Here is a 27,942-nt window from a genome sequence, read left to right on the forward strand (position 1 = left end):
GCCAGAGCGTACACTTAGGACCGGACTTCGAATAAATCGCGGCTTAATTCATTAATTTACCCGGACATTCTCAGGGGAAGGTTGTAATTTCGTTCGACCCACGACTTTCCAGGCCCCGTCGAAGGGGCTGTTCGCATGCAAATCAAACCCAAAGTCCTTTAGACGTGGTCAAGACTTCGAGCCCAACGGTCGCTCGCGCGTTTTTCTTGCTGGCGGTGACGCGATTTTTCTATTTTCTGTAACCAGACAAGTGCTAAATGATTATACAATTAAAAAATGATATTGTTATATCATTAAAATGTGTTAAAAAATCGTAGAATATAATAACCAATAGCTTTATTTCCCCGATACATCAGTTTAAAGGCACGCATGTGAAATTACTTGGGTCAATAAACTTGGTTTGGCGGACAGAAAAGAACACGACAAGGCTGTCAGAAGAGCGAAAAATCGGCCACATGGCCGAATCCACAACCGAATCTGGGAATTTTCAACAAAGGCCAGATTAATTATTTTCAGGCGGTGAACTCTTTCTCTGGCCCCCGCTTCCTCGCGCTATTGATTACCCTAGAAATACCTAAAAATAATTTGAGAAAGTGGCGACGGTGCTATAACTGCTGGGTGCCGAGGTTGTTGTTCCGCCGAATTTGATTTGGCCCTCTGCTAAAGTGTTCGTTAGACCACCTCGATAAGCCATCTGCCCAGAGCTGGCTTCCTAAATGGAGCATCAGCCCGAGTGTGTACCCGGCGAGTACGTGTGAAAACTTTCAATTCACTTTAGTAGCTGGCTTTCGGTGTCTTGAGTTCCTCGGAACTGGCTGGTGAAAAGCCCCTGATAAGAGGCAATAAAACGAAATTGCAGCAATCCATTGCAGGTTCTAACAATCCGGAGCCACATGTTGCAGGCTGTCAAAGAGCTCAGAGTGGCGCTGCCGAAGCGCATCGCGTGATTTGTGCCATATCTACACATATATCTGGACTTCCCTGCGGATAAAGCTAACATGACAGTGAAAGCCCCAAACTTATGGCAAATATTGAATTTTGAATAACAACACGACATTTGATTTACTGCTGTCTTGTGTTGCTAAAAAGGGAGAGCTAAAATGTTTAAATTTAACCAAGGCAGCTTCGAGGGATAATGGAGCGCAGCCAATCGGGATTTAACTAAGGAACTTAAACAAAATGAGGTAATAACCATTTGAATCTCTAAACTTACTGGAAAAATCCTAAGTACCCACATATTTACTCGCACTTAAGTATGCATGGTAATGGTAATGGTAATCGACTTTTGACGTGTTCCATTCGATACGGACCCCTGGACTTGGGGTCTAAGGAGTCGTCTGTGTTTGTTTTGGCCGCCTGGTCGCAAGGTCAGGCCGTCGTCATCGTCGAAATTAATATCTGTAGGTCAAAAAGGTTAGGTGCCGTTAAGTGCTGGTGTGTTCAAGGTAAGCCTAATCGAAAACCCATAAACCAGGCTCAACTGGTGGCTTCGATCTAGGGCGTAGCCAGCCCAATGGCATTCGGATAGACCATCTAGCCAGAGAGCCAGGGCCATGTACGTCGTCCTCATTATTGGGTTGACCTTATTCGAGGAGCCTGGAAGAGTCCGGGTAGCTGGAGAGCTTCGTCATCCAGAGACGTGACTAACAGGGACAGACCCAAAAAGCCAAAAAAAAAAAAAGCCTGGAAAAGTGTGTCACCACGTGGGCCCCCGGGCCAAGTCTCAAGTTTTTCCAACTGCAGCCGAAAAGAAAAACCTCCATGCACGCGGAGGTTAATATGAGGAATGGGTTCAACATCTGCTCCGAGTTCTGGTCTTGGGTTTTGGGCCTGGGATTCGGTAAACTCGTTTAGGTTGCCGCCCTCATTGTGTTTTTTTTTTGAATAGCCTTTTTTTTTGGGCCGTGTATAAATATCCTATAGACAGCAGACAGCGGTAGTGGAAAAATATTTTAATGTACCTACGATAGGCTGCCCCGGCGCTCTGCCGGCTGCATAGATGCAGGTCACAAGATAAATAGCACAGAACACGATTACACATATTGAACAAGCTGGAAACATGATCGAATTACTGCAATTTCGTGTGTAGCATTTTCCGGGCCGACGCCGCGGAACCAGGCCGAAAAACATTGGTTCTGTAAATGTTTTAATTTGTTCCGGGGGTGGCGGAGGGCGGGGGCTCTCAACCAAATTAATTAAACAGACTTACATAAGTCATTAATCGAAAACATGTAGGTTTTAAGTATTAGCATAGTCACGGCTCGGTTTCTGGGCAGCTACTTTAAAGAATGACCTTTACAATAATTTCCTGTCGGCAGGGAGCCAAATCCAAATTACTCACTTCGAAAGATTACAAGATATTAAATGAGACCATTAAATCAACACCTTATAAGAAATCTTTAGCCTATAAAAAAAAAGGTTACCATAAGTTTTTCTCACGAATCTAAAATTGGTTTACTAAATTGAACTGTTATGTATAAAATAAAGTGGATCTTTAATGATTAGGATAAACTTATAAACTTTGTTTTCAATATTATAAAATCAAACCTTTCGATCAATACCTTTAAGTTTGCAAAACCTGTAAAGATATTTTATTAAAGGAGTCATAAACCTTTTAGGCATGCAACGAAATCCGTAAGTGTCAACTCGATATCCCTTACAAAATTTTAAATGGGTCATAAATTTAGCTACTATCTTTGAGATAAATTGAAATTTTTCAAGACTTAGATATAATAAATATATTTTTTAAGCCATTAAATCAGTCACTTGTTTTCCAAACCTTTAAGATCCTAAAAGCACGGATACATAGACCTTAGGTATGAGCTCAATTGCAGAACTTAAAATGCATCATAAACGGAACTATTACGTTCGAGATACAAAAACATCGTTAAGATTAAGATATAATGCGGTTTTTTTAACAGACAATACATTACTCTTCGCGTGAAACCGTCAATGTGCTTTAATTTTGTGCCTTAAAAATGGTAATAAAATCGCCAAAATAAGCACCGATATATAACAGGCTGCAACGACTTCATGGCTTAATTCCGAGTGTTTTGAAGTCACGAAAAAAGCTACAAATTACCTATTGTATAAGCCGGGGCAAATTTGTGGCCAATACTGGCTGTTAAATAATTGAAAGAAACGCCATTTGCATGTGCGAACGCAACCGAACACAAGAGCTGCAGGATTAATTGCGGACTCGTCCGCTTCCGATAGTTCTCAGGCTTGTTTATTATTGGGAATATATCAAGGTTCATTGGAGTGGATGTGGATGTGGTATGGATGTGGCTGTGGCTGTGGCTGTGGCTGTGGCTCCGGCTGTGATGTTGTTGTACCTACCGGCGAGCGAAACGGGTTTACCGAGCTGCTCCCACAAAAACAAGAGTGGGTTTGCTCTGCCTCTGGGTTTGTTGTCCAAAGAGAAGAGCGAGCGCGAGAAACCGGCTTTCTGCAGTCTTTCTGCGGAGAATTCTCCCCGTCCAGATAAGCTCCACTAGTCCAGCTCGCCACTCTTTCCGGACCATTGGCGGCGGCAGTAGCACTTTGTCGTCGGCGCGCTTTACAACAGACCCGGATCGGATCGGCCCTACCTATGCCCACGATTAAATCGTGATCGCGATCGGAATTGGAATCGGAATTGAAAGCGGGATCGAGTCGAGTCGAGTCGAGTGGTATAATTGCGGCAATTTAATGTGGACGGTGAACTGCTGACGCTGCTGTACATGCTTCAGAGTTTTGCAACCGGAGACCCCACTTTAAGCGAACAATCGGACAAAAGAACGTTTAGCGAATTCGCCAGGTTCCCGAAATAATCCCCGCCAGTATCGAGTTACGCCAAGAATGGTTTCCTAGTAGTGACTGACAGGTCTGCCCTCCCGAGATCCCCATTAAATTCGAGCCGATCGATCGACTTTGATCCGATCCGCAGGCAAGGTCATTGGGGGTTCGTTCGAGCGGAGCACCAAATTGGTTATCTGAGCAGCTTAGAAACCACGGATCACCGAGATCGCAGTGGTTCGGTTTCGATTTTCATTCGGTTTTTGCCTGCTGGCCTCACATCTACGATTTATTGAAGACGTGCTGCTGGACGCGGAAGGATAGTTTGGCTTGCAAGAGAAACAGACGCACGAAAGACGCTCAAAAATGTGCCTCTAAATTAGCCCCCAAATGTGCTGCAGTGATTTCAAGACGCCGACTATTAATATTCAGTGCGAGTCCGAAAATGTCAATCACTTGATTACAAACGACACACAAAATCAGTGAAGTGCTCGAATTCGGGTTGCATAAACAAGGCGACCACATGGAAAGTTGAAATTAAAAGTCAGACTGTGAAGATACGACGATTTTTCACTGGAGTTCACAGCGCAGCGCTTTTTAACCATTCAAAAGGTATAATTGAACTAGTTTGTTTGTACATTTTTAATCGACTGAAAGGGGGAGAAAATATATAAATCACACTCTGCTGACGGGATAAAATAATAAATTACAAAGGTGGAGGTGGTAACAATAACTCTCCTTTGTAATATTATGTTAGGTCATTTTTAAAAATATATAAATATAAAGGAAATTAACTTACTCTATATTATGTTTCTAACTATTTTATAACCTTTGAGTATATACATTTTAAATATTTGATAAATCATCTGTGCTGTGAAAGATCCCTTATTAATAGCTGCTCGTATTTCAACAGATTCCCAAACTATCCCCATCTTTCCAACCTTTTTCCCGAAATCTGAGATCTCTCTGGATGATTTTCCAGTAAACACCTACTTTGCATCTAATTTGGGGGATAATCCCCCATAAATACTCGAAACATGCAGCCATATGGTGAATCTAATCAAACCGTTCGCCCGCTCGGTCGGTCCATGTTGATGGATTACATAACGATGTACATGGCACATTCATCTGCGGCCAGCAAGTAGCGACTGTTTCTGCAGGAACTAGTCGGCAGTTATATAGATATGTGTATCTATGTATCTGCAGCCACGCAAACACGACGGCTACCAGCCAACGCAAAAGCAAACAGCAAAGCAAACTACATACCCGGGCACTTACCTGAGTGGCAGCAACAACATCGGAGCGACCTTGCCTGACCCACTTTACGCGGGGCAGTGCCAAAATTGACAGCTTTGCGGCATTTTAAAATTTATGCTGCAGAATTATCCATAATGGCTGTTTGGCTCTTTTTTATGCGCCGTCCCGTGCGTGCCTGAGCATCGAAAATGTGCATTCGTGCCGCGTTTGGCAGTTGGTCCCAGTTCTCGAAAGTCAAACTTTTCCCGGCCATCGATCTGCCGGCTGCTTTCATTTATAAAAAATCCGACACGCCGCTGAGGGGTGCACTCATACGGGGCCGCATGGCCGCAGAGTTATGCGTTGTGCGGCATATAGTCGTTTAGTCGGCCTGTCAGATGGGTCGACGGTCTATGATTTATTTTGTATTTCTTCCACAAGCCGAGCCGAGTCGAGTCGAGCTCACAGATTTATTAATTGGGGGGCAGGCTGTTGGCCTCTCCTAAAACGCCAAATTAGACTACTGGAAAGCCATTCGATCGCTGCATCCCGATTAACAGTGCCCCAGGACGGAGACGCTTAAAGTTAATTACATCGCGTTCGTTGCCTGAGTCTTTCGATTGCTGCGAGGCAACGGGACGCACATCCACGTACTCCACTGCGGCTCGTCGTAATGGCGACTAGTTCTCGACGCTTTGCCCAACAGCCTGGAGTCGTTAAAGTGTCGTTCAACCGGGCTCTTAAAATCACAATTCGGAGACTGAATCTGAAGCCTTTTGGCCAAGCGACCCGGCCAAGCCGACCGGCCGACCGACCGCATGCAGAATGAAGAACAATAACCGCGCGAAGGCACATAAAGACATTTATTTATGCTCGACGCCCACAATGTCGCCGCTGCAGTCTGTGGGCCAAGTCAACAGGCCGCTCGTCTCGCACTCGTCTCGCACCGCTCTTGGCCAACTCTCAGCGCGTCCCATTTGCCAAAGTGGAAATAAATTTTTGCTTTATTGAGGAGAGCAATTATGGCCTACAACGACGCGGCGATCCCTTACAACGGCTGCAAATAGATTTTCTGTTCTTCAAAACAGCCCTGGCCTCCGCTCCAATCCCCCGCCGAATCGTGGCTGCCTTGCACTGAGAGAAAGGCGTTGCAAAACAGGAGTTTCAGTCTATTTCATTGATTTTTAAGGTGTTATTTCCGATAATACAAATCGTTACTTGTTTCTAAGTGATTTTTTAACCTTTAAAAGTTGAAAAGGTGGTTGAATTCTACTTGTCCAATGGATGTAAAATTAATAGGAATATTAAAAAATTTTTTTTTATATATTTTGAGATCCTTATTTAAGTAAGATATGTAAGAAAAGGCAGTTCACATAAATACCTACATATTTTGCTTTTTAAATGGGTTAAAAATAGACTGGTATTAGGATATCATTATAAAGCATTATGATATATATTATAAATTAGTTTTAGAGATCCCTAATATTTTTACCAAACTTCATAATATTCTTGTCTATGAAAGATTTGGTGTTCCTCTTTACTTGGAGTATTTATTTTATAGTTTGCATATTTCTCCCAGTGTCGTAATGCCTCAGAGGCCTCTGCTCCGCCAGCCAGCCATCAGTCACAGTCTTTGTCTGGCCGTCTGCGAGGCTTCCTTCATCCGTTGACGGTTGGTAATCCAGACTGAGCCGGCTGGGCTGCCCGAACCGAAGGCTGGCCAACGGCAAAGGCGTTTTTACGTACCCGTATGCATCCACTGCCTAGGATCAGATCGGGTGGATGGATGGCCGGGCTCCCAGGGAACGAGCCTGGCTGATTCTGTTGATGCGGCTTTACTGCAATCCAAACAAGCATTAGAAGTCGGCGGGATGGGTATTTAAACCGCGCTGGCAATGCGAAAATAAATGTAAATCAACTGGGCAAAGAGTGCCAGTGCCAGATTGCCAGAGTGCCAGTGCCTTGAGTGCATTTTCTTATAGGAGTTCACATAAATTAAGCCAATTAATTTCGTGTCTGCCAGCGGCCCGTGGCTGGGTGCCGATAAAGTCGAGATTCAATTTGAGTACTCAACACGCTGGAGGATCGGATGGGCGATCGCCGATCGCGTCGCCCCGGGCGGAATAGGAGACTCTGGGTCTTTGGAGCGCGGGATCACTGGATCTCTGCGGATGCCCGCACTGGAACCAAAGGCACAGCCATCTCTCTGTATCTGTCTTCGCCGTCAAGTCCCACGCACCATTTTATGACGCTGCTCGCTGGGATTGCTGTTATTGCATTCATTGGGGTCTTTTATTTACATTTTTATTTTATTTTCGCTGCGTTTTGGTAGGGATTGTAGGATCGTAGGAACCCAAAACAAAGCGGCAGCATGACGGATACAAAAATGTAGAGTCGACAGGCGAGACGAACGAAAGGCGGTTGTCGGGGCGATAGAAGAAGGCGCGGGCGATGACGATGATGTTGGGGTTTCTTAATACCCATCAGACCCGATTCGAGATCCAAGACGTTGGCGTTGGCACCCCGACTAATCGAATAGTCTGTGGTCCAGCCCCCGTGGTCTGGGCCTCCATGGATCCGCATCCCAGCCACATCCGAGTTCAATCTGCAGCTGAACGCGAGGGTATTGGGGGACCCAAACAAAACATTGTTTGTGCTCTTCATTTACAATCGACTGTGAACTGCAGGCCAGGTTTCTGTGCAGTATCTGTACAGAGTTTCTGAGTTTCTCAGTCACTAGAGCCTATGAACCTCGTCTAGGCCGCAGTGCGTTCGTTGTTAATTATAGGAAAATGACTGAAACAAAGGCGAAAAAAAACGCTGAAAGCCAAGTGCTTGGAATTGTTGAGATGAAAGGAAAACATCACAGTCGGCCCCGACGAGAATTAAAAAATCTGGGGAAACGGCCATAGTTCAACAAAAAAGTTTTCAGTCATCCATAACACGTACATATCTCCGATGTTGGTGATAAGTGCCAGTGTTATTATTCTCAATTAGGAACAATTTAAATGATGCCTTTAGTAATTACGATCTGGCTTCAGCAAATGTTCCCAAACTAACTCGCATTTAAAATATATAAATTACCTCAAGACTTGCTCAACCACATTTTAAGGCACACACTTTTGTATTTGCCAAGAATTCACAAGCCACAAAGAAAATTCTAAGAAAGCTCTGAGGTATTTAAGTCAACATTGATTCGCAGATAAGAAACCAGTTAGACCCTGAAAAGCCACTAAGCCATGGATAGCTTTGTAATTACTTTCACAGTTATCAGCATGGAAAATATCATATATCAGCTTAAGATCTTAACCACATTTCCTTGCAGATAAATTCCTAGATAGGTCATTTATATTATACATCAGCCTAGGATCCTAGTCACGTTTGCCTTTAGATAAATTCCAAATCTTTTAAGATTGGTTTTAAATTTCCAAAGGTTTTAAGAGCCCATCGATAAACCATTCCCACAGGCGATTGAATAATCAGTGTTTGCCCAGCACTTTATGGGCCGCAATTAAAATACAGGAATAATATATTAAAAACGCTGCCGTTCTCAGACATGCAGTAGTTGTTATCCCTGTTGTTTCCATTTGGCTCAGCTATATTGCCTTTATGCGTATTTATTTTACCCAGCGAGGCGCACCCAGAAACACGCCCGCAGCTGCGGCAATAAAAACTTTATAGATGCAGATATGTACGTACACTGCAAAAATCGACTGCGAATACATGAATAAATGTACGCGAGTATGCTGACGAGCTGACAGACAGACAAAAGCCCAAAGACGGAAAGAAACGGCCGGCGGGTTTGGGTTCGCGTTCGGGCTTGGGCCCAGTCACAGTCACAGTTCCAGAGCCCAGGCCACAGACCCAGCTTAGACCCAGCCCCAAACCCCATCCCCATCCCCATCCCAGTGCCCCACCCCCTGAAGTCCAAACAGGAAAGGATAGACGGGGCTTCTAGCTTGGTGAAGGACGGTCGACGGTCGCATGGGGGACACGAACGAACCACGAAATAAACGTTGATTACGAGTCTGCGCCGCTAGCTGCCTTCGCCGTCTGGCGGTTGCACTGAGAAAAAATTCAAGGAACACGGGTACTTTATGAAAAGCTAACAGGATCAGTTTTTGCACTGCGGGAGAATTTTTCATTCAGGTTGAAGACCTCTTTTCTCATTTCAAAAATTCAAACCTGTTTCTTAAAGGCGATAAAGTCAAGAAGCATGTTTTTCCTAGCAAACAAGCACTTGGGAATTATAATGAAATAAAGGGTGCTCAGCTATGCTTGTTTTATCATTTTTCACCCAAAAAATGTCAGTATTTTGAGCGAAACAATAAAAGTAAAGGCCAAAAATGGAATACTATACCTTGTCAAACTCGTAATAAAATTTCCTATCAACTGGCATTCACATCTAAAAAATTTTTTTTACCCATTTTCGCAAAAAAAGAAGATGCTACCGCTTGTAAAAAAACTCAAAATTTCCGAAAATTTAAAGTTTTTAGAATCAGCCAGAAAATTACTACGATCAATTATCTACTTCGTTAACTGGTCAAAACAGTGTGGCTTATAGGTGTTGAACCATTTTTCACCAAGTTACACTAAAAAAGGTCAAGGAATAAATCGGATTTTGGCCAAAAAACCAAGATCTCACTTTTCTACCCAAAAACATCAGTATTTTGGACAAACAATGAAAATAATGGTCCAATTATGGAATGACATACCTAATAATAATTATAATAAAATTTCCTATCAATTGGCATTCATACCTTAAAAATTTTATTTTGGTCCCATTTTCGTAAAAAATTACGGTTACTACCCCTTGTAAAAAAGTGAAAATATGAAAAAATGTAAGTTTTTTGAATCAGCTATAAAATGACACAGATCAATTGTCTAGATTATTGGCTTTCCAAAACAGTGCGGCTTTTAGGTTTTAGACCATTTTTGACCAAGTTACACCAAAAAAAATGGAAGAAAAATATCGATCTTTGGCTAAAACCTAGAGTTTTAATTTTCGCCCAAAAACATCAGTATTTTGGACGAAACAATAAAAGTAATGATCAAAAAATAAAATGTCATATCTTGTTGAACTCGTAATAAAATTTTCAATAAACTGGCATTCACACCTAAAAAATTTAATTTTGGTCCCATTTTCGTAAAAAATTAGGGTGGTACCCCTTGTAAAAAGGTATCAGCCTTTTAGGTTTCTGACTTTTTTTGACCAATTTACACCAAAGAAGGGGGAAGAAAAATATAGGTTTTTGGCCAAAAAAACAAAAATTATAATTGTCCACCCAAAATTATCAGTGTTTTGGGCGAGACAATAAAAGTATTTGTTAAAAAAAGAAAAGTAATACCATGTTGAAATCGTAAAAAAATTTCGAAATAGTTGGCATATGTATTCTTGACCAATGTCCGCAATATATACAATGCCATGAAAGCAACTTAAAATTTGAGAAATCAACAACCAACTCAACCAGTCCATTTCCCACTTCAAGCTAATTTTCCCCAGTGCAGCAGTTTGGTGCTGCCCGCTGTCTGGCTGCGAGCTCTATTGTCGTGAAGCAGATTAGTTTGCCATCAGGTTCAACTTTATTTGCAACACAAATTTTCATTCTACTTGTGTGCAGCCACGGCGCAGTCGCAGCCGGTTGCAGTGGCAGCCCAGCCCGAATCCGAAAGCCGACTCTCGGTCCGAGTTCGAATCCAAGCCAGGTCCAAAGCGAAAAAAGAGACAAAAGTGCACAGCTCACGAAGCTGCGTGCCGTGGAAGTTGCAGTTGGATTTTGAACCGGAGCCAGGCCAGCCCGAAAATTGAACAACGCCCAAAATCTTGTTTTGCTCCAGAGTGAACTCACGAGCTTTGGGCTCCGCCGCGCCTGCTTTGGAGTGGGGATACTATATCTATACCATGGAGCACAGACTATAGCCTGTAGACCGCAGCCTAGACTGGGGACTAGACCACAGACCTGGCCCAAAAGCAGGAAGGCATCTGTCATGGGCTGCGGGTCGAAGTTTACATACCCTTCACTTGGGACACCGCAAAGTATGCCGTCTGGCGATTGTCAACCCATAAAAACGAAACTGTTTCATAAAAGTGGAAAGCATTCAAGTTGCCACTTTCTCATTTCTAGCTTCCTGCTTTAAATCCACCTTTTTGATGGTTCTTTTTTATCGACGTCGATATCCTTTATTGAAATGGCTGACTATAAACCGGACCTTAAATTAACAGGAAATAGAAGTGGAAATGGAAAAGTAACTACCAGTGATCTATGTTACAGTTCAGGAACTTGAATCTTGGGAAGAAAGTTCAGAGAAACATTTCTCAAAACAAGGGAATATCATTGGCATTTTCTATCATCATTATATATGATAAGATATAAGATATAAATTAGATTTATATAGATAAAAGATATAAGATAGTTAGAAATAAATCCCTTATAGTTTCTTAAAGATTTTAAAACGTATCAAACAAATTTAAATTGGGTCATCAATGGGGAATAAGGCCATAGAAGCAGGCCATATTGCTCCCCAGTGCTCCCCCATCTCGAAGTCATTTCTGAGCAGCACAAATTAAGCCATTTTGGGTGGTAATAAATTCAACTGACTCATACTCCTTTCTGCGGAGAAATGTGGTCTTGCCCGAGTCCGCGGCGTTATGTGAACGATTGTTTAATCCTATATATAGACGGGCGGAGAAGTAACAAATAGCGTGGAGCTCGTAGCGAAACATCGAGGCGTTGGCCGCCGATCCAGCTCGAGATGGTGGCCCAATCCAGAGACCGGGCCAACTTCATTGCCAGTGGTAGCCAAGTGGGCCTGCTGGCCAGCCAGGCAGGCTGTCTGACTGCTGAATGTGCTATATGTGTTGAGAGAAATTCGGTCAAATGGCACAAATATTGTGTGTTACAATTGTTGCGCAACAGCAACAGCAGCCGCAGTCGCAGCCGGGAACTGCGAAACTGGGAACTTGGTAGTGGAACTGGCATAGGAACCGAACTGGGCCTGGCCTCCGATATACTCGTACTTGCAAATGAATGCATTATCGGGGCAGCCAGAGCCAGACCCAGGCCAGTCAGTCCCCCTGTCCAGTGTGCATATATAACACAGATTCATTATGCTGCAGCCTTTCTAAGCCAAATGCGGGCAGCAGCCAGAAAATATTGCAACACGCTGGCGACCAAAAGCGAGGGTGTCGGGTGGCCATAGCCTCGCCTCCAAACGGCAAGCTCCGAGCTCTGTGCTCCATGTTCCGAGCTCCAAGCTCCAAACATCCAACTCGGGCTGCCTGGGATCCGACTGACATAACTGGTCATTGGCTTGTGGCTAAGGACTCGGCGATGCCACTTAGATGCAGCTGCACAAACTGGAAATTGGCAAATACAGCTAGCACGAACGGCCAAGACGGCCGAGACGGCCGAAAACCGGATTGCCAATAGCTCACCGCCGAGCTGAGCTGTTCGCAAAAAGTCTGAGCTCGCAATTTAAGCAGCCGTCGTTCCGTTCGGTTCGCTTCGTTTCGGGCCAAAAGGAGCTGCTCTGCTGCACTGGGCGAAAATTCTGGGATGGGGTCCCCTTATTAAGATGCCATTGTTTTTAACATACCATCGTTCAAGGAATGTCGGGAAAATATTTTAAGTTTTGTCTTCTCCTCTTTCCCTCATTTAGGTATTTATTTATCTATAGAACAAATAATAGTTGCATATTTCTGATGATATCTACATTGAAAGTAAGATACGTATTCCCTTAAAAATAGTATATTATGCTGAAAAATAGGAATAGCTCAAAATATAATCGATCAAAGTATAAGGAAATGGAAACGTTTTTTGGTCTACGAAACATATTAGTTACTGTATGAAGATATGTAGTTAGTGTATGAAGATATACTCTTACATATACTTGAATAGGTACAGAAACGAAAAAAAGAAATGATGAGATCTTTAAGAAAATAAACAATCTTACAACCTTATTTTATATAATAAAAAATGAATAATATTTATATTTATACAATAATTTGAGATGTTAAACATATGCTTTATATTGAATCAATGATCCATGATTCACTTTAAAGTTTTAACAATATCTAAAAAATTTAGGTTCATTTAACAAGCATAAAAAATAACTTAATAAACGTATTTATTAATGATAAATTATTATAGATAATAAAAATAATATATAATGCTGTTGGACTTTTGTTATGATTTTTTTTTACCCTTTAGGTAGCATTTTCTCCCAGTGCCTCACCTCCACTCCTGTGCGAGTGCTCTGGGTCTCTTGCCAGCTTGGTAATTACGTGGAGCACACACGTGAACGCTAAGGGCCAGCAAATGGCTTCAGTCCCAGTCGCAGTCCCAGGATTTGGTCAATGATTTGGCCGCGGCTACTGTCTGCAGGCTCCGGTCGATTTTCCTGTAATCGAGCATCCAGAACGGACGCTTTTTGCCCTGTGTCCCGCGATTGCCACTGGATGTCGGCGTCCGAGCCCCTCAATTTGCTCAACTGCCGGGTGCTGGGCACCCAGGCACCCTGCCAGCCAATAAGTGCAAAAAACAGAAGAACGAAAGACCCTACACTGTCATTTCAACACCGTTTAATGTCCGCTGTCATTTGTGTCAGCGTTACGCTCCGAGTTTTATCATCTTTCACGCTATTTGTACTTACCAATTTAAGCAATTTGGGCTAAGAAAACGAAAGCCGTCGCGATCTATATCTCGATTTCCTACGCTGGCTGCGGCTGCTGCTGTCTTTTCATCTCCGCCCAAGTACCTGGTACAGGGGAAAAAAGCGAGAACAGGCACATTCCCTAGGGTTTATGGAATTTTCATTAGAAGAACGAGTTATAAGTGCCGGCCAAGAGCAGCAGCAGCAGCAGCAGCAAGTAGACCAGAAACGAGCGCGATACGTTTCGAAAGAGTCTCGGAGAAATGCGTCTAAAGTACCGCTTGTAATTGTCGCACATGATTAAACGTAATAAAATTTTTCGCGTTTAGACAGACGAGACGTGACCGCTTGAATGACCGCGTTACCAATTCCAGAACTTGGCCCGCGATGATGACGATGACCGATATGATATGACGGCGGCTCGAGAACGAAACTTCAGCCCAATTATCTCCTATACAAGGGGGGCTTCTTTCGGCCGAGTGGCACATACTCATGTGCGGACAACCCAACCCACTCCACTCTCTCGGTGAATCGGATGAATCGACGTTTCATCTGGGGTCTCTTAATTGCGACAAGTTACATAAAGGTCATCCCAGCTTTATGGCTACTGGCTGCCCGTCTTTTTACGACTTGATAACGATCTTTCAACTGCAGTATAATTCAGCTGGAACAAAACGAAAGTTATTAAGTTGTCATATTAGTTTTAATTTGCCCAGAGACCCTGCTCACTTCGAAGATCAGGGGTTTGGGTTATTTCAGCACCTTGTCAGGCTACCGAAGAAGTTTTAATTGGTGCGAACGAATTTATGACTAATTAATATAAATTTGGCTGATGGGTGAGAAAGTAATGCCCTTTAAACCAGGCTAGAAAGTGAGGTAATTCCGAAAGGTCATTAAAACACAACGATGGAAAGGCTTTTCATGAATCGATTTATGGCGGCCATTCTTTCCGCGCAACAAAAGTAATTAGGAGAGCCGTAACCTTTCCAAGTGTTAAGTTCATAATTTATGCCCATTTCAACATATTGCCAAAACGCTTTCGGCGCGCTCATTTCTCTGGCTCAAACACATACGAGTATATGGCACTCAAATGGAGAAAAATACAAGTACAAGCGGCGGAAAAACATTGACCAACTGGTCTTAATCGCTGTGAAAAGTCGCCGCTCAGAGCGATTGCATAAAGGCCTGGGTATTTTGTTAATTAATAATATTACAACTCGGCCGGCTGTTTGGGCATTTTGTTCGCCGAGTGCCAAAAACAGAGCGGGGAGTGCGACAAATAAGCAGTCGTAGATCTCTTAATTGCATTATTTATCAGCCACTGCGGTTAAGTCGTACAAATTGGCCTCTTCTGTTGGTCATGGCTATGGCTGCGGCTCTGGCTCTGGCTCTGGCTTGGGGAAAAATGAAAGTGCTGCAGTGTATTAATTATGAAATCTAATTCGATTTCGTAGCGCTGCCCAGTCCGCCCCGAACGGAAAATGAAAGTTGGTCACTCAGCCGTCTCGCGGACCGGACGCCAACTTGAAAACCTTACTGCATAGTTCACACTTGCACACCCCAAGCGATCCGATCCGATCCCAGGCGTTCCCACTGCAGTCCAGTCCCCCGGCTCTGGGCTCGGATTCGTCTGGGCCCACAAAAGTTATGCATTCGGACGATGATTCGGCGCGGTCTTAGGCCGTGGTCAGCGCGTTGCACAACCACTCTCGTTTCCCCAAGTCAACCTTTTGAAAGACCACAGATTCGGATCAGATGGCCCGATACCATTTAATCGATCCACGACGATGCATTACAAGTCTTTCTTTAAATTGGTCCCCTAATTGAATTGCCTCTAAACCCCGAATTAACACCATCCATTCGATACGCACTGCGTTGTAATTTAATTGAACAAGGTTACCGATTTTGGTGGCAAGGAAATTCGAATTTGGGGTTTTCCAGGGCCTTTACGTAACATTTCATAATTGATTTGAATTTAGAAGCAGCGGAAGAAAGGCAATTTGCCGCTCTTGATCAAAAATAAGTTAAATTTGTAATGTTATGTAGGAATATTATACATTTAATACATTTGGTGACATATTTTAATAGCAATTTGTGATCAATCATAAGCTTACAAGTTCAAATTATAATATTTAATAAATCAAATGGCTTCAAGATTTATTCTAGCTTAGCTTAGCTTAGTTATTAATTTCATGGACAACATTAAGTAGTTAATAAGTCAAAAAAAGGTTGTCTCCAGTCGTTGGAGAAAAGCCAATATTAATAGATATTTAAAGTGTCAATAGATCATATTTTTATAAGTCCAAACATATTAAACAAAATTTTTTTTTAAATTACTTGATTAGTTCTTATCATAAACATAATTTCCAGGATGAGCAAATGTTGTTTTATAAACCGAAACACTCTCTTAATGTTATTCTAAACTATTTCAATGTATTTCGGTACTTTTTGGCACTGCAGAATTAGTTGTAAGAGTTCCCTAACTTCTTTCCCCAATACTAAACCTCTTTCATTTTCGGCTTCCCCCGCTGATTACAGAAATGGCTTCCACAAGTAGCAGTCAGCCGGAGAAGAACCGATCACATGTCCCGCTTTGCCGCCTGGGAACGGAGCCGATCAGCGGGACGAGCGCCGCTGAGGAGCCCAGTGGGCAGAGGGAATGCTACTACTACGCCCCAGCTACCTCCCCGCACCACCAGCACCACCACAATCGTCTGAGGCAGCATTACCGGCACCACCATCATCATCATCATCATCATCATCATCGGAACCAGCAGATCCAGCACCACTGGCCATCGCGACTGGGTCCGATTGGTCCCTGGCTGGGCGCAATGACCGCCTATCGACTGCTGACAATCAGCCTCCTAATTGGCATTCTGTGTCCACATCACGTCCAGGGAGCGGACCCCAAGTTCGATCCGACCACGCGCATGCGCCTGGTTCTTGTGCCGGCGGACGCACAGGTCAACTCGGTAATCTACAGGTTGCGTGCCACCGACGAGGAGTTCGACTATCCGCTGACCTTCGAGTTCGTGGGCGATGCCAGCGCCTCCACCGTCAAGGTGGAATCGCTACCCTGCACCAAGTACAACTCGGTGTGCCAGGCGAACATCGTGCTCCAGCGGCGATTGGAGCCGGGCAGGTACTACGACTTCCAGGTATCGGTGAAGGACACCAAGGGCGGCATGACCACGCAGCTCTGCTCAATTACGGCCACCAATTTCACCACGCCGCACGACCTCATCTTCCCGCACAAGCCCGGCATCATAATGATCCCCGAGGTGAGAACTCTGGCCATGCCCATGTCCATGCCCATGCACAGGCCCATCCACATGTGCCCACGGTCAGAACGTTTCAATTACCAATTACAAGTAACGCCCGTGCAGACATCCGACGAGGGGAGGCCATGGGCACCTGGAAAAAGTTCTAATGTCCATCTATAGGGAGTGGAAAAGTGTCTATGGATGAGGTTTGGTTAGGAATACTACTGGCTATTGGTTACTTAAAGATTACTATAAATATATTATTATTGGTCTTTAGAGGAAATTCATTATAAATGCAATTACCAAGGAAGGTTTTCTATAGGAAATATAGCGGCAGTAGAAAGTTAATGTTTTTATAGGTAGATCTTAGCTTAATGATCATTTAATCCTAAAAATATTTCTTTAAAAAACTCTATACATTTATCAGAGAATAGGAACCTGCCTATTACAACCCATCTAGAACCCATTCTTAGCCACTTCCTCCCAGTGTAGCCGCTTTAATGAAGCAGTAATCAGATAAGCCATTAGAAGCACGTCTCCCAATGGGAAGATGCTATTCGTTTTTCATAAGCGATCCTCGTACACGATAATCATTGTTATGGCGCAAAATTACATCGGATTCGGACAGGGTCAAATGTGTAATTTCCCCGAACCGAAATATCATCAAAAGCTATAAGCCTCAACCCCGATTTATCTTTAAAGGATGCTAAACGCGGCACGGAATTGGATTACGTAATTGCCCGCAAGAATCCGCTGTTTCAAAAACCAGTCTACCTCGAGTTATGGGTAAGTGGCGAAGGCAATGCCGATGGAGTTGGAGACCCCTACTAACCCAGCGGATCTTATGATTTATGGACCGTACTCTTCGCCAACAGGGTTCTCCGCTGTTTGCCATAAGACAGAAAATCGTATCTTCCGAGACCACAGAGGGCACAGTTTTCCTCCTGGGACCACTGGACTTTGAGAAGCAAGCCATGTACCATCTAACGATACTAGCCAATGTGAGCGGTGCATCTTAAGTATTTGTAGCAGATATAATTAGTGATATTATGTACTGCCCGCAGGATGCCTATGCTGAGCCTGGTCAGGACAGCCGCAATATAGCGGGAATGGAGATAGTGGTTATAGTCCAGGATGTTCAGGATCAGCCGCCAGTGTTTACGTCTGCTCCGCCAGTCACCAAACTGCCCCCGGGCATACTGCCAGGCGATAAGGTATAGCTATACCCCTTATATATCTCATAAGTATTTCATATTTAGTATTTTATATTGGCACTACCTAGATATTACAAGTTCATGCTGAGGACGGCGACAAGGGCAATCCCCGAGAGGTTCGCTATGGCCTGGTCTCCGAGAACAATCCGTTCACCTCGTTCTTCGACATCAACGAAACCAGCGGTAGGTAAAAGATCTATTACCATGCGGAAGAATACTTAATTTCCGAGGCTGAAACATTTATCACCGAGATAACACACTTTAATTCCTTCGGCACTAAGAATGCTTATATAATAGTCACTCTCGCCATCGTCCACTGTAATAAAATAAGATAACATCTTCATGGGACACTGATAGTGCATAGATAGTGCTGAATTTTCAGCTCTCTGCGATGCAGATTCCCATAGAGATGTGATGTGGCTGAGGGGCCCCAGAGCTTTTGCAAATATAGTCGCAGGAAGCAAGAAAAATGGTCTGCGCATGGGCAGCGGACTTAAAAATATTGACCACAAGTAAAGCAAGCAAAATAAATTGGACGAAAATCAGAGACCACAGGTAACAGCAAGAGCAACAACAAGGCGAGGAATAAGCCGCAGAACAACGTCAGGTAACCGATATTAACATAACTACCAGGTGGTGCAGCGGTGCAGTGGTGCAGCGGTGCAGCGGTGGCTTGGGAGGCAGTCGCCGAGTCAGGCAACCCGCTTTGTCGTCAGACTCGTTAGATAGAAGCCCATCTTCACCCCGGCCCGCCCCAGGGGCCTGAAGGCCCCTCTGAATCGGGAATCGCGATTCCAGCCAACTTCCTCCGACGTCAGCGGCAATACCCGTTCGTTGCGGCCAAGTTCTGTGCCGCAATTTGGCCCAAACCACCACAAGAGACTTCCTTGTTTCGTGCTAGTCTCGTCTCGTTGGCAGTAGCACTTTGATGACTTTGGCTATAAGGCCAAGCAGCCACCTCCCCCTCCCCCCGTCGAATATAATGGCCAGGCTGTCTTCGAGCTGCCCCCCAAACTGCTGCAACTCCTCCGCCCCCTACTCAACCCACTATTTCTTTTCAGCCATGTGCAGTGGGAAGCGCGAACGGCGAACGGCCTTTGAGAGGCCTGCCTTTCTGCCTGCCATGGAGATTCACAGTTTACTGGCTCCACCAAATGAATTTCAAATTGGAATCCCTTTGGGGCAAAACAATTAACAGCCTTCTTCTGCTCGATATTCCCACTGGCCGGGTTTATTAGGAGTGCGGTACCTATTTTTAGGCTGGCAGACACGAAATAATTATTTAACGGCAATAACGCATAAATATATGTATTCCTCCGGGCTTATTAGTTATTCAAATTGTGGGTGGCGGGGTTAATCAGCCTGCTCCAGACCTTGAGAATCTCGGCTAATCCCGCCGAAAGTCTATGGCTGGGAAACTTTACTCTCGGGCTGCGCAGAATCTTTGCATATTAGCCAGCGAAACGACAACCGGGAAAAAGTACAAGGCGACTGACTGCAGGAAAAAAGCGTTCAATAAAAAATTGGCAAAAAAGCATAATCAACGTGAGCTGAACTTGGCGTGGGAACTACTGACTTTCTGCACCATTTATCAGATTTGCTGATGACGGCTGGGTGCAAAGAAAAAAAGCAGGCACAATCTAAGCATTTACAGCTGCCAGCAGCTTTGAGTTTTTCCAGTACGCAAATCACCCGGGAATAAATGTGAAATATAAGAACAGGGCCTGAAGAACTGCAGTTCCCATAGTTGACCTTCATAATTGCCTTTGGATGTGAGTGATGGGTCTTTTCTGATAAACGGTGGCTAATGTCAAAGAAAACTTACTAAGGGAAAAACCATTTTAGTTGTATTATTTAGGAAAGTACCATATTATTTGCTAGTCCTCAAAAATGATAAGTTAATCCATAATAAATTTCAATTGGTTTTTATAACCATATAAGCTATAAGTTGGCAGTATTCTTGGGGTTCATAAAAATGCAGATCGTCTTTAATTGAATGATGTTATGTTATGATGTTATGTAGAACCGATACAAAATAATTGAATTTTGTCTATCTTCTAAAATCATATGTTATTCTATAATAGATTTAAAATGTTTTTTTATAGCCCAGCACTATAAGTTAGAAATATTTTTGGACTTCTTACAAATTGAGATTGACTTTAGTTGAATGTTAGTATTGTTCTCAAAACCTATGTGTTCTATGCAATTTTTTTAATAATATTTTTAAAATGATATTATATAAATGATATTTTTAAAAATAATTGAAACGTAATACAAACTACACAATTGAACAAGCTATATTAGTTAGCTATTGGTATTAACCTTCACATCCCGCAAATGACCTCTGCAATTAATCAATGCCTCGCTTTGTTTGGCTTGCAGGTGAGATCTTCCTGATGCGACCCCTCGAGGACATTGCCTTCATCACGCATGTGGGTGATCCGGTGCTGCTCACCGTAATTGCGGAAGAGGTTAAGGTGGGTCGTGACGAGCCGCCCGCACTGGCCTCCACGGTCCAATTGGCGTTCTTTCTGCCCGATCGCACCAATTCGCCGCCGTACTTCGAGAACGATCAGTAAGTACCAGCAGGTTCCCATCGCAGCAGCCGGGGGGTATAAAAACTGAGAAAAAAGAACAGACTTTGGGGATGTGGGGACTGAAGGGCAAACCTGCTTAACCACTATGGATCCCTGTTCCCTGTTGCCTGTTGCCTGCTCCCTCCGAGTGCAATTTGGAGAAGTAGGAGTGATGTTGCCTATCCAAAAAACAAAACCCCAAACAGGGGAGACACCACAGAGCTGCGACCAACACAAACAACAAATTTTAGCCGCGTCCATTAGCATAAAGTCCTAAAATTCTTGGCATAGGCAACCACGATGACGGCGACAAGGCGACGACTTAAAAGACGACCAAGTCGAAGACGAGGACTATAAACTCTTCTGCTGAAATCAGCGACTGCAGCCTCCATTTATGCGCACTAACTTTGAACTCGAGTCCGTCCCAGCCAGCCGAATTCCCGACAAACTGGAAACTGCCAACTGCGAGTCCAGCTGCAGTCGCAAAAAAAGCGATCTCGAATGATGAATAGTCTTCAGGCTGAAGAGGGGCCATGGATCATGAAATGATTGCCGAACTTCTCGGCTTAAAGTTAGGATTTCAATAAAACATTTGCAATGTTTACTTTGAAGAACAGGGAAAAGTAATAGTGATAGAAAAGATTCTTTAATTGATATATTTGGACAAGCAAAAGAATGTTCTTATAAACCTATTGTAAGGTGTCTCACCAAAACAATATATGGTCTTAAAAGATACATTTTTTTTTGTTGTAATGACTGAATTATCCAGGAAAAATATTTTACAAGAAATATCTTAAGTTGGACATATTTTTACCCTAAGATCCAGCAAGTTTGCCTTTTAGACCCCCAAAAAATCAGACAGACTGACCCCTTTTTTTGACGACTGTAGAGGCAGCTTGTCGCACGCCTTTACAACAGCGTACAGGCGTTCACGAAGTTCTTTCCCCATGCTAATCTCTGGCTCACGACTTTCCTCCGATCCTCCCGCTCCCGCAGCTACGTCTCGAGGGTGGACGAGAACGCCCCCCAAGGCACCGCACTGACGTTCGTTGATCCCTACGTGCCGCGGGTCTACGACGATGATACGGGCAAGAACGGCGTCTTCTCGCTGACGCTGCTCAACAACAACGGCACGTTCGAGATTAGCCCAAATGTGGCGGAACGGAGTGCGGGCTTCCTCATCCGGGTGCGGGACAACTCCCTGCTGGACTACGAGCAGCGTCACTCGGTGCAGTTCCAGGTGCTGGCCCAGGAACTCGGCCCGGCCACCAATCTCTCCGCGCTGGTCAATGTCACCGTGTACATCAACGATGTGAACGACAATGCCCCGGTTTTCGAGCAGCCCGCCTACTCCGTGGAGCTGCCGGAGAACATGACGGCGGGCACCAAGGTGGTCCAAGTCCTGGCCACCGATCCGGACTCCGGTTTGGGTGGCAAGGTGCGATACACGGCCATTCTGGGCTATCTGAACACCTCCCTGAATCTGGACGCGGAGACGGGGCTGATCACGGTGTCCACCAACAAACACGGCTTCGATCGGGAAGTCATGCCCGAGTACCATCTCTACGTGGAGGCCAGGGACATGGACGGCGAGGGGAATCGCGCCCAGGTGCCATTGATACTCAAGCTAATCGATGTCAACGACGAGACGCCCATTTTCGACAAGGACCTGTACGAGTTTATACTCACGCACGACCTGATGGGCTTCACCACCGCCGCAGTGATCCATGCGGAGGACAAGGACGCCACTGCTCCGAACAACGAAGTGCGCTACGAGCTCATCAACGGCAACTACGACAATCAGTTTGTGCTGGACAAGGTGACCGGTGAGCTGACGGTCAGGGAGAAGATCAACCTGCGAGCCAAGAAGAATGCCAAGACGAGGAGGCGTCGACAGACGGGCTCTGAGGATGAGGATACGGACATATTCATCCTGACGGCCAGAGCCTACGATCTGGGCGTCCCAGTGCGCTTCTCCACCACCACCATTCGCGTTTATCCACCAGAGAGCCGGAAGCGCACCGTGAAGTTTGTGGTGCCGGGACACAATCCGGACAAGGCCAAGACGGAGGAGACGCTTTCGGCCCTCTCCGGCGGCAAGGTGTACATCCATAATATCCGGCCCCTGCGACCGGATGAGCCAGGTGCCAAGGACATAGCAGCCGGAAATCCGGGCATCAAGGAGCGCAGTGTGGTGACGGCCACCGTGATTTATGACAGCTCCTCGGTGGTGGACATTTCGGAGATCCAGCAGCGATTGTCCCAGCACAACAACTCCTATGCCATCATGCCGCAGGACTCCTCCCGCACAGACGTAAGTGAATCCTGGGGGATTGGGATCGCGATGCTTCATTGCCCCTAATAGACCCTCACTCCCTTGCAGACCCAGTACAAGGCCGAGAACAAGGTGCTCTTCTGGCTGCTCATCCTGCTGGCCACCCTGGTGGCCCTGACCATCCTCATCCTGCTGCTCTGCTGCATATGCTCCTGGTGTCCACTCTACGGGGCGGCGACGTAAGTAGAAGACCAAAATATTTTAATTAAATGGATTACATGGTTATAACAAAATTCCTTGGGTAATCTTTGGAGTAACATTAACTTAGTTATAACATATACATTTTCAGATGTTTTATTCCTTTTCCGAGGAATAATATTTTTATTCCAAGCTATCAACACTTTACAACTGGCCTCTATTGACTCTATCGCTTAGTCGCAGTGATTAAGGCTAAGATGGAAATTGTGTAATTGTAAATACTGTCTGTTTTGAGTGCATAAAAGCTCGTTACGAGTGCACATTTAAAAAGCCTCTCGGTTTAATGGTTGCAATAATATTTATTAAAAGCTGACTTTCGAATGCTAAATTGGTCATGGGTGAGCCGCACTGCAAAAGTAACACTGGCATGGCATACTTCTGCCTACCCATACGCAAAGTGGTCAAATATTTACGATGCCCAATAAATATTTGAAGCTGTAAACACGCAATTGCATTCTGTAAATTGAAAATGCAGACTTGAGTTGATTAACTGAGTCAAATGGGACTTTAACTAACCAATGTAACTATGTATCCAAGCCCGATTGCCCAAGATCAACTGGTGAAGAGGTATTTTTAACACTTCTGGGATAATTTACATATAATCAACCACACATCACAACCATTCTACCTATGTATAATCTTTTATTTTTCTCTTGTAGCAAAAGAATAGTTAATATCAGTAGAACTGAAGACGATGTGCATCTAGTGCATAGGGAAATGGCAAATGGAAAACAAACAAAATCTGTTCAGGTAGATTTTGAACTTTTTCGAATTCAATTGTAGTCGTAAACGTAATGCAAACGCACTTACCAAATTCCAAATTGCAAAAGCTATCAATTTTAAGTTTTTCATTTTTGATTTCCTTATCGACTTTGCAAAATTTGCACAAAAAAATACATTACGGAAGTGGAATTCTATCAATCACATGTTTTATCTAACCTGAGGTCTGATTTCACAAAGCAGTTATAATTTAAAAAATAATTTAATTAAGATCTTTGTTAAATTTTGGAAGTCTTGATTAATGAATTTCATATGTAAAATATTAATATTAACAAATAGTCGTGTAAAAAACATTTTCAGAACCAACTGCTTAGTGAAAAGATCTCTTGATTCTTTGCTTCATATGGATAATTAATTTCCTCAGCAACACTGTTCTTTTTTGGTTCATCAGTAACCCATAACAACTAAAACATAATCCCTACCATCTTGCAGGTCGCAGAGTGGATGGGAAGACGCGATGCCTGGTCAGCGGAGAAACCTCCAGATACCCGAACGAAGCCCACCCGCTGGGAGTTCCACGATGGACGTGAGCAGCTTGACGAAGACGTAGGAAGGGCCCAGGACCGTGGCGATGGACGTCACATCCAGTCCGCCGAGGAGCAGCAGCGACGAGTTCGCATTAAGTATGGTCATAGTCTAAAATATAAAACCGAAAATTCGTTAATCTTTACCAAACTTCCAGAAATAACCGCACAGCCAAAGACGATCTTCATCTTAACTTCCATAACTCTAGGACTAACCTGATCAACGACCGCGACGTATACATGGAGGATGTGAATGAGAACCGGGATCTGGCGGAGGACAGGGAGCACATAACCAGGACGCGGGTGAACCGGCAGGAGTACGCCCGGCGAAAGCAGTACGACTCGGAGGCGCGCCACATAGACGATGATTCCATGCGGAGGCACGAGATTGACAGGGGCAGTGACATCGACTTCAACACCGCCCACAATAGCCTCAAGAGCAAGCGGGAGCTCTTCATCAAGGACGGCAATGTGGAGATCCTTCAGCTGATGACCCGGGATAAGACCAGGGACGGCTTGAATCTGGACGATGACAATATCTACGTGAATGTGCCACTGAAGCCAGCGGGTAACCTCTCCCATCCGCAGCTCTTGATGGTGGACAACTCGGGCAAGGAGATCCTGATGCGCAGATTCATCGAAGAGCAGCCGGATGGCAAGCAGATCATCAGGGAGCACTACCAGATTGTCCCAGGCGCCACATACATTCAGTCCATGCCCAACGAAGTCCAGCAGGGATCGACGTTGAAGGGAGACACCTTTCCACTGGGAAAATCGGGACCAAATAGCATAGTTTACTCCCAACTGGAACCGGAGGTCAAGGTCATCCACACCCAGCCTGTGGAGGCGGCCGAGGGAGTGTCCTTGGAGCAGCAGCTGCAGCCGGCGGTATCCAACCAGTCGCTCACCCACGAGCTGGAGAACTCACTCAAGCAGCAGAATGCTCTGCTACGGCAGATTCTTCTGGAGAAGGAGAAGCTTGAGAATGCGTACACCCAGCACGAGGTGGCTTTGGAAACACAGAGTCTTCCCGGCCAGTCGATGGCCATAGGAACCCAGACGGATTGCGATGCGGGCACTCAGACAGAGGGACTGGAAGCCACCTTGGATACGGAGATCACCCATGCAAAACCCTACCGCCGGAGAGCACGTAGCGAGAACGACGAGTCCATGTCGGAGGATGGTTACGAGTACGTGCGCTTCAATCCGCCAAACAGTCCCGAGGGCGTCTACTGGATCAAGCGGAGGAGGACGAAGAAACGACCTAGGCAACCTCGCAAGAGAATAGTAATGGTGGAGGAGGTCAAGCGCAAGATCCGTACGCCCATCAAGGAGGAGGAGGAAGTGCAGGAGAGGAAGAGGCGAGTCCCGCCCAAGAAGCCCCTCAGGGAGACCAAGACGAGTATCCTGCGCAAGCAGTTGAGCGACGAAAGCCGCAAGGATCAATCCCGGAACGGGGGGAGCCAAACAGGCAGCCGCCACAGATCAGATCGCGAGTTGGTCATGGAAATAACCGATTCCATGGACGAACTGGCCAGTCCAGGATCGCACAGCATCCGCAAGATCCAGGTGGAGAAGTACTATAAGCACTCAGACGCTGACTTCGATGAGGACGACACGGAGTACTCGATGGATTCGGATGGGGATGAAATCGTGATCAGAACTAATTATCCCAATCACCGACAGCCGGAAAATGATAGATACCGCAGGGAGGAGAAGATCTACGCGGAACCAGAGCAACCAGCGGGACACAAAAGAGCGCCAAGGAAACCCTCACCAACGGACTCCCAGCCGGAAGCCATGCCGCGACTATCCAGACGTGATAGTTCCAAGCGGAACTCCTCCCGAAAGCAAACCTCCTCGGAGCCACCACACAACCGAGTGTCCATCTCCAAGTACGAGTCCACGGTCACGGAGAACGGCAGGAAGCTCATGTCCACCTCCACGGAAATAGTTGGGTCCAAGAGATCCCTTACCGATCGAAGTTATCAGAGCGAAACGGAGTTGGCGGGTCTTGAGCCCGAGGAAAGAAATGTGCCCAAGTACATGGAGTGGTACTACAACAAGAAGAAGTCCTCCGTCAGTGGACGCACCTCCACGGAGTCCTCCAAGTCGCAGCCATCGAGCAAGAAGAAGGTGGGTGCTGCGGAGAAACGGGTCTCAAAGACCAGAATCACAGTCCATCCCAAGGACGTGGAGGAGGATGAGGATCCTGGTGGGCGTTACAAGCCGGAGCCAGCACCGAGGAAATCCCCGCCGAAGGGCAGTCGCATGCTGAAGGAGGACCGAGCTCTGAACAAGCAGCACAAACCAAAAATCGAGACTGACACGAATCACCCACTGCTCCAGCACTCGGAGCACCGCTTCGAACGGGAGAACGCCCTGGAGGTGCCAGCCGCACCCACCAAGCTGCCCCACTACATGTATCCCGAGACGCCGCCACATGCAGCTGCCGCCAGCAAGGAGTCCAGTAAGTCCAGCAAGGAGCCGAGGCCCAAGCCCAAGCCATCACCCATCCGGGAGAACGAAGTCAAGGTGTCCAACTCGAAGATCTACGTGGAGCAGCGGGGAGCGGGCCATCCCACACAGAAGCAGCTGAATGCCTCGACCCTGGAGGATGATCACGACTCCGGAATAGCCATGAACTCGCTGCTCAACAGCCTGGGACGTCGGAACCCCATTGCCGAGAAGAAGAGCGTCTTCTCCATTGCCTACGACGATGTCAGCCGGGTGAAGAAGATCAACTCGGGGGGCGAGTCGCCGCAGTACTCGTAGGACGATCCGATCCTCTCCAAACCCTACAAAAGGAACAATCATATGTGATAGCCTCAAAGGCTCCCTACCTGCGAATCATCGAACCAACACTATCTGCAATACTGTATAATATACACCAAAAGCCAGCATATGTTATCCCCCATTATTCGTAGTCTACGGGATGTTGAGAAACTTTCAAATCGTTTCCGTGCACCGAAAATACTTGTACTTGTACGTTAGGATCCGGATCGGTTAGCCGCTTTCACTTACTCATAAGCCGACAGATGTAGTTCAAAGTTTTATATTTAACGTTATACCTTATAGATTGGTTCGGTCGAGGGAGATTACTCCTCCGATCTTCGAGGTCCTGGCACACGCTGCCCCGCCAACGTATTCAACAATGTGTATGTACATAAGGTAATGCATACTCTGCAGTCGGACAAACAGATGCCTGCCATATTGAAAACACTTGCAAATATAATCTAACGAACCAGAAGCAAGTTTTTGTAAATACTTTAAGTGTAAGCTTATGCAAATAAATCAAATTAATCCCACAATAGATGTTTTATTGCGGCCAGCTGGCTTTCTTGTTGCAAAAAATTATTTCAGTTCCTTGAAATTCCAAACTAGCTA

The 27,942-nt window shown here is 45.3% G+C and overlaps 1 protein-coding gene across 6 annotated transcripts; it reads left to right on the forward strand.

Moving 5' to 3' along the window:
* LOC108031873 (cadherin-86C) lies at nucleotides 1-27,860 on the forward strand. Of its 6 annotated transcripts, XM_044093748.2 has the most exons (13): nucleotides 6-80; nucleotides 873-1,184; nucleotides 16,204-16,946; nucleotides 17,631-17,714; nucleotides 17,804-17,929; nucleotides 17,993-18,142; nucleotides 18,211-18,325; nucleotides 20,525-20,717; nucleotides 21,715-23,032; nucleotides 23,084-23,232; nucleotides 23,911-24,001; nucleotides 24,464-24,654; nucleotides 24,714-27,860. In XM_044093748.2, the coding sequence occupies exons 3-13, from the start codon at nucleotides 16,206-16,208 to the stop codon at nucleotides 27,328-27,330; spliced, it is 5,775 nt and encodes a 1,924-aa protein (XP_043949683.2). In that variant the 5' UTR covers nucleotides 6-80; nucleotides 873-1,184; nucleotides 16,204-16,205; the 3' UTR covers nucleotides 27,331-27,860. The 6 variants fall into 6 exon arrangements, 4 of the variants coding, with proteins under 4 accessions (XP_016961122.3, XP_043949683.2, XP_016961121.3 ...); XM_017105633.3 differs by having other exon boundaries at nucleotides 1-1,184; XM_017105632.3 differs by lacking the exons at nucleotides 6-80; nucleotides 873-1,184 and adding an exon at nucleotides 3,536-4,389.
* The last annotated feature ends 82 nt before the right edge of the window (nucleotides 27,861-27,942 follow it).

The sequence above is a fragment of the Drosophila biarmipes genome, chromosome 3R, assembly GCF_025231255.1.
Source record: "Drosophila biarmipes strain raj3 chromosome 3R, RU_DBia_V1.1, whole genome shotgun sequence".
NCBI classification, from domain to species: Eukaryota; Metazoa; Arthropoda; class Insecta; order Diptera; family Drosophilidae; genus Drosophila; species Drosophila biarmipes.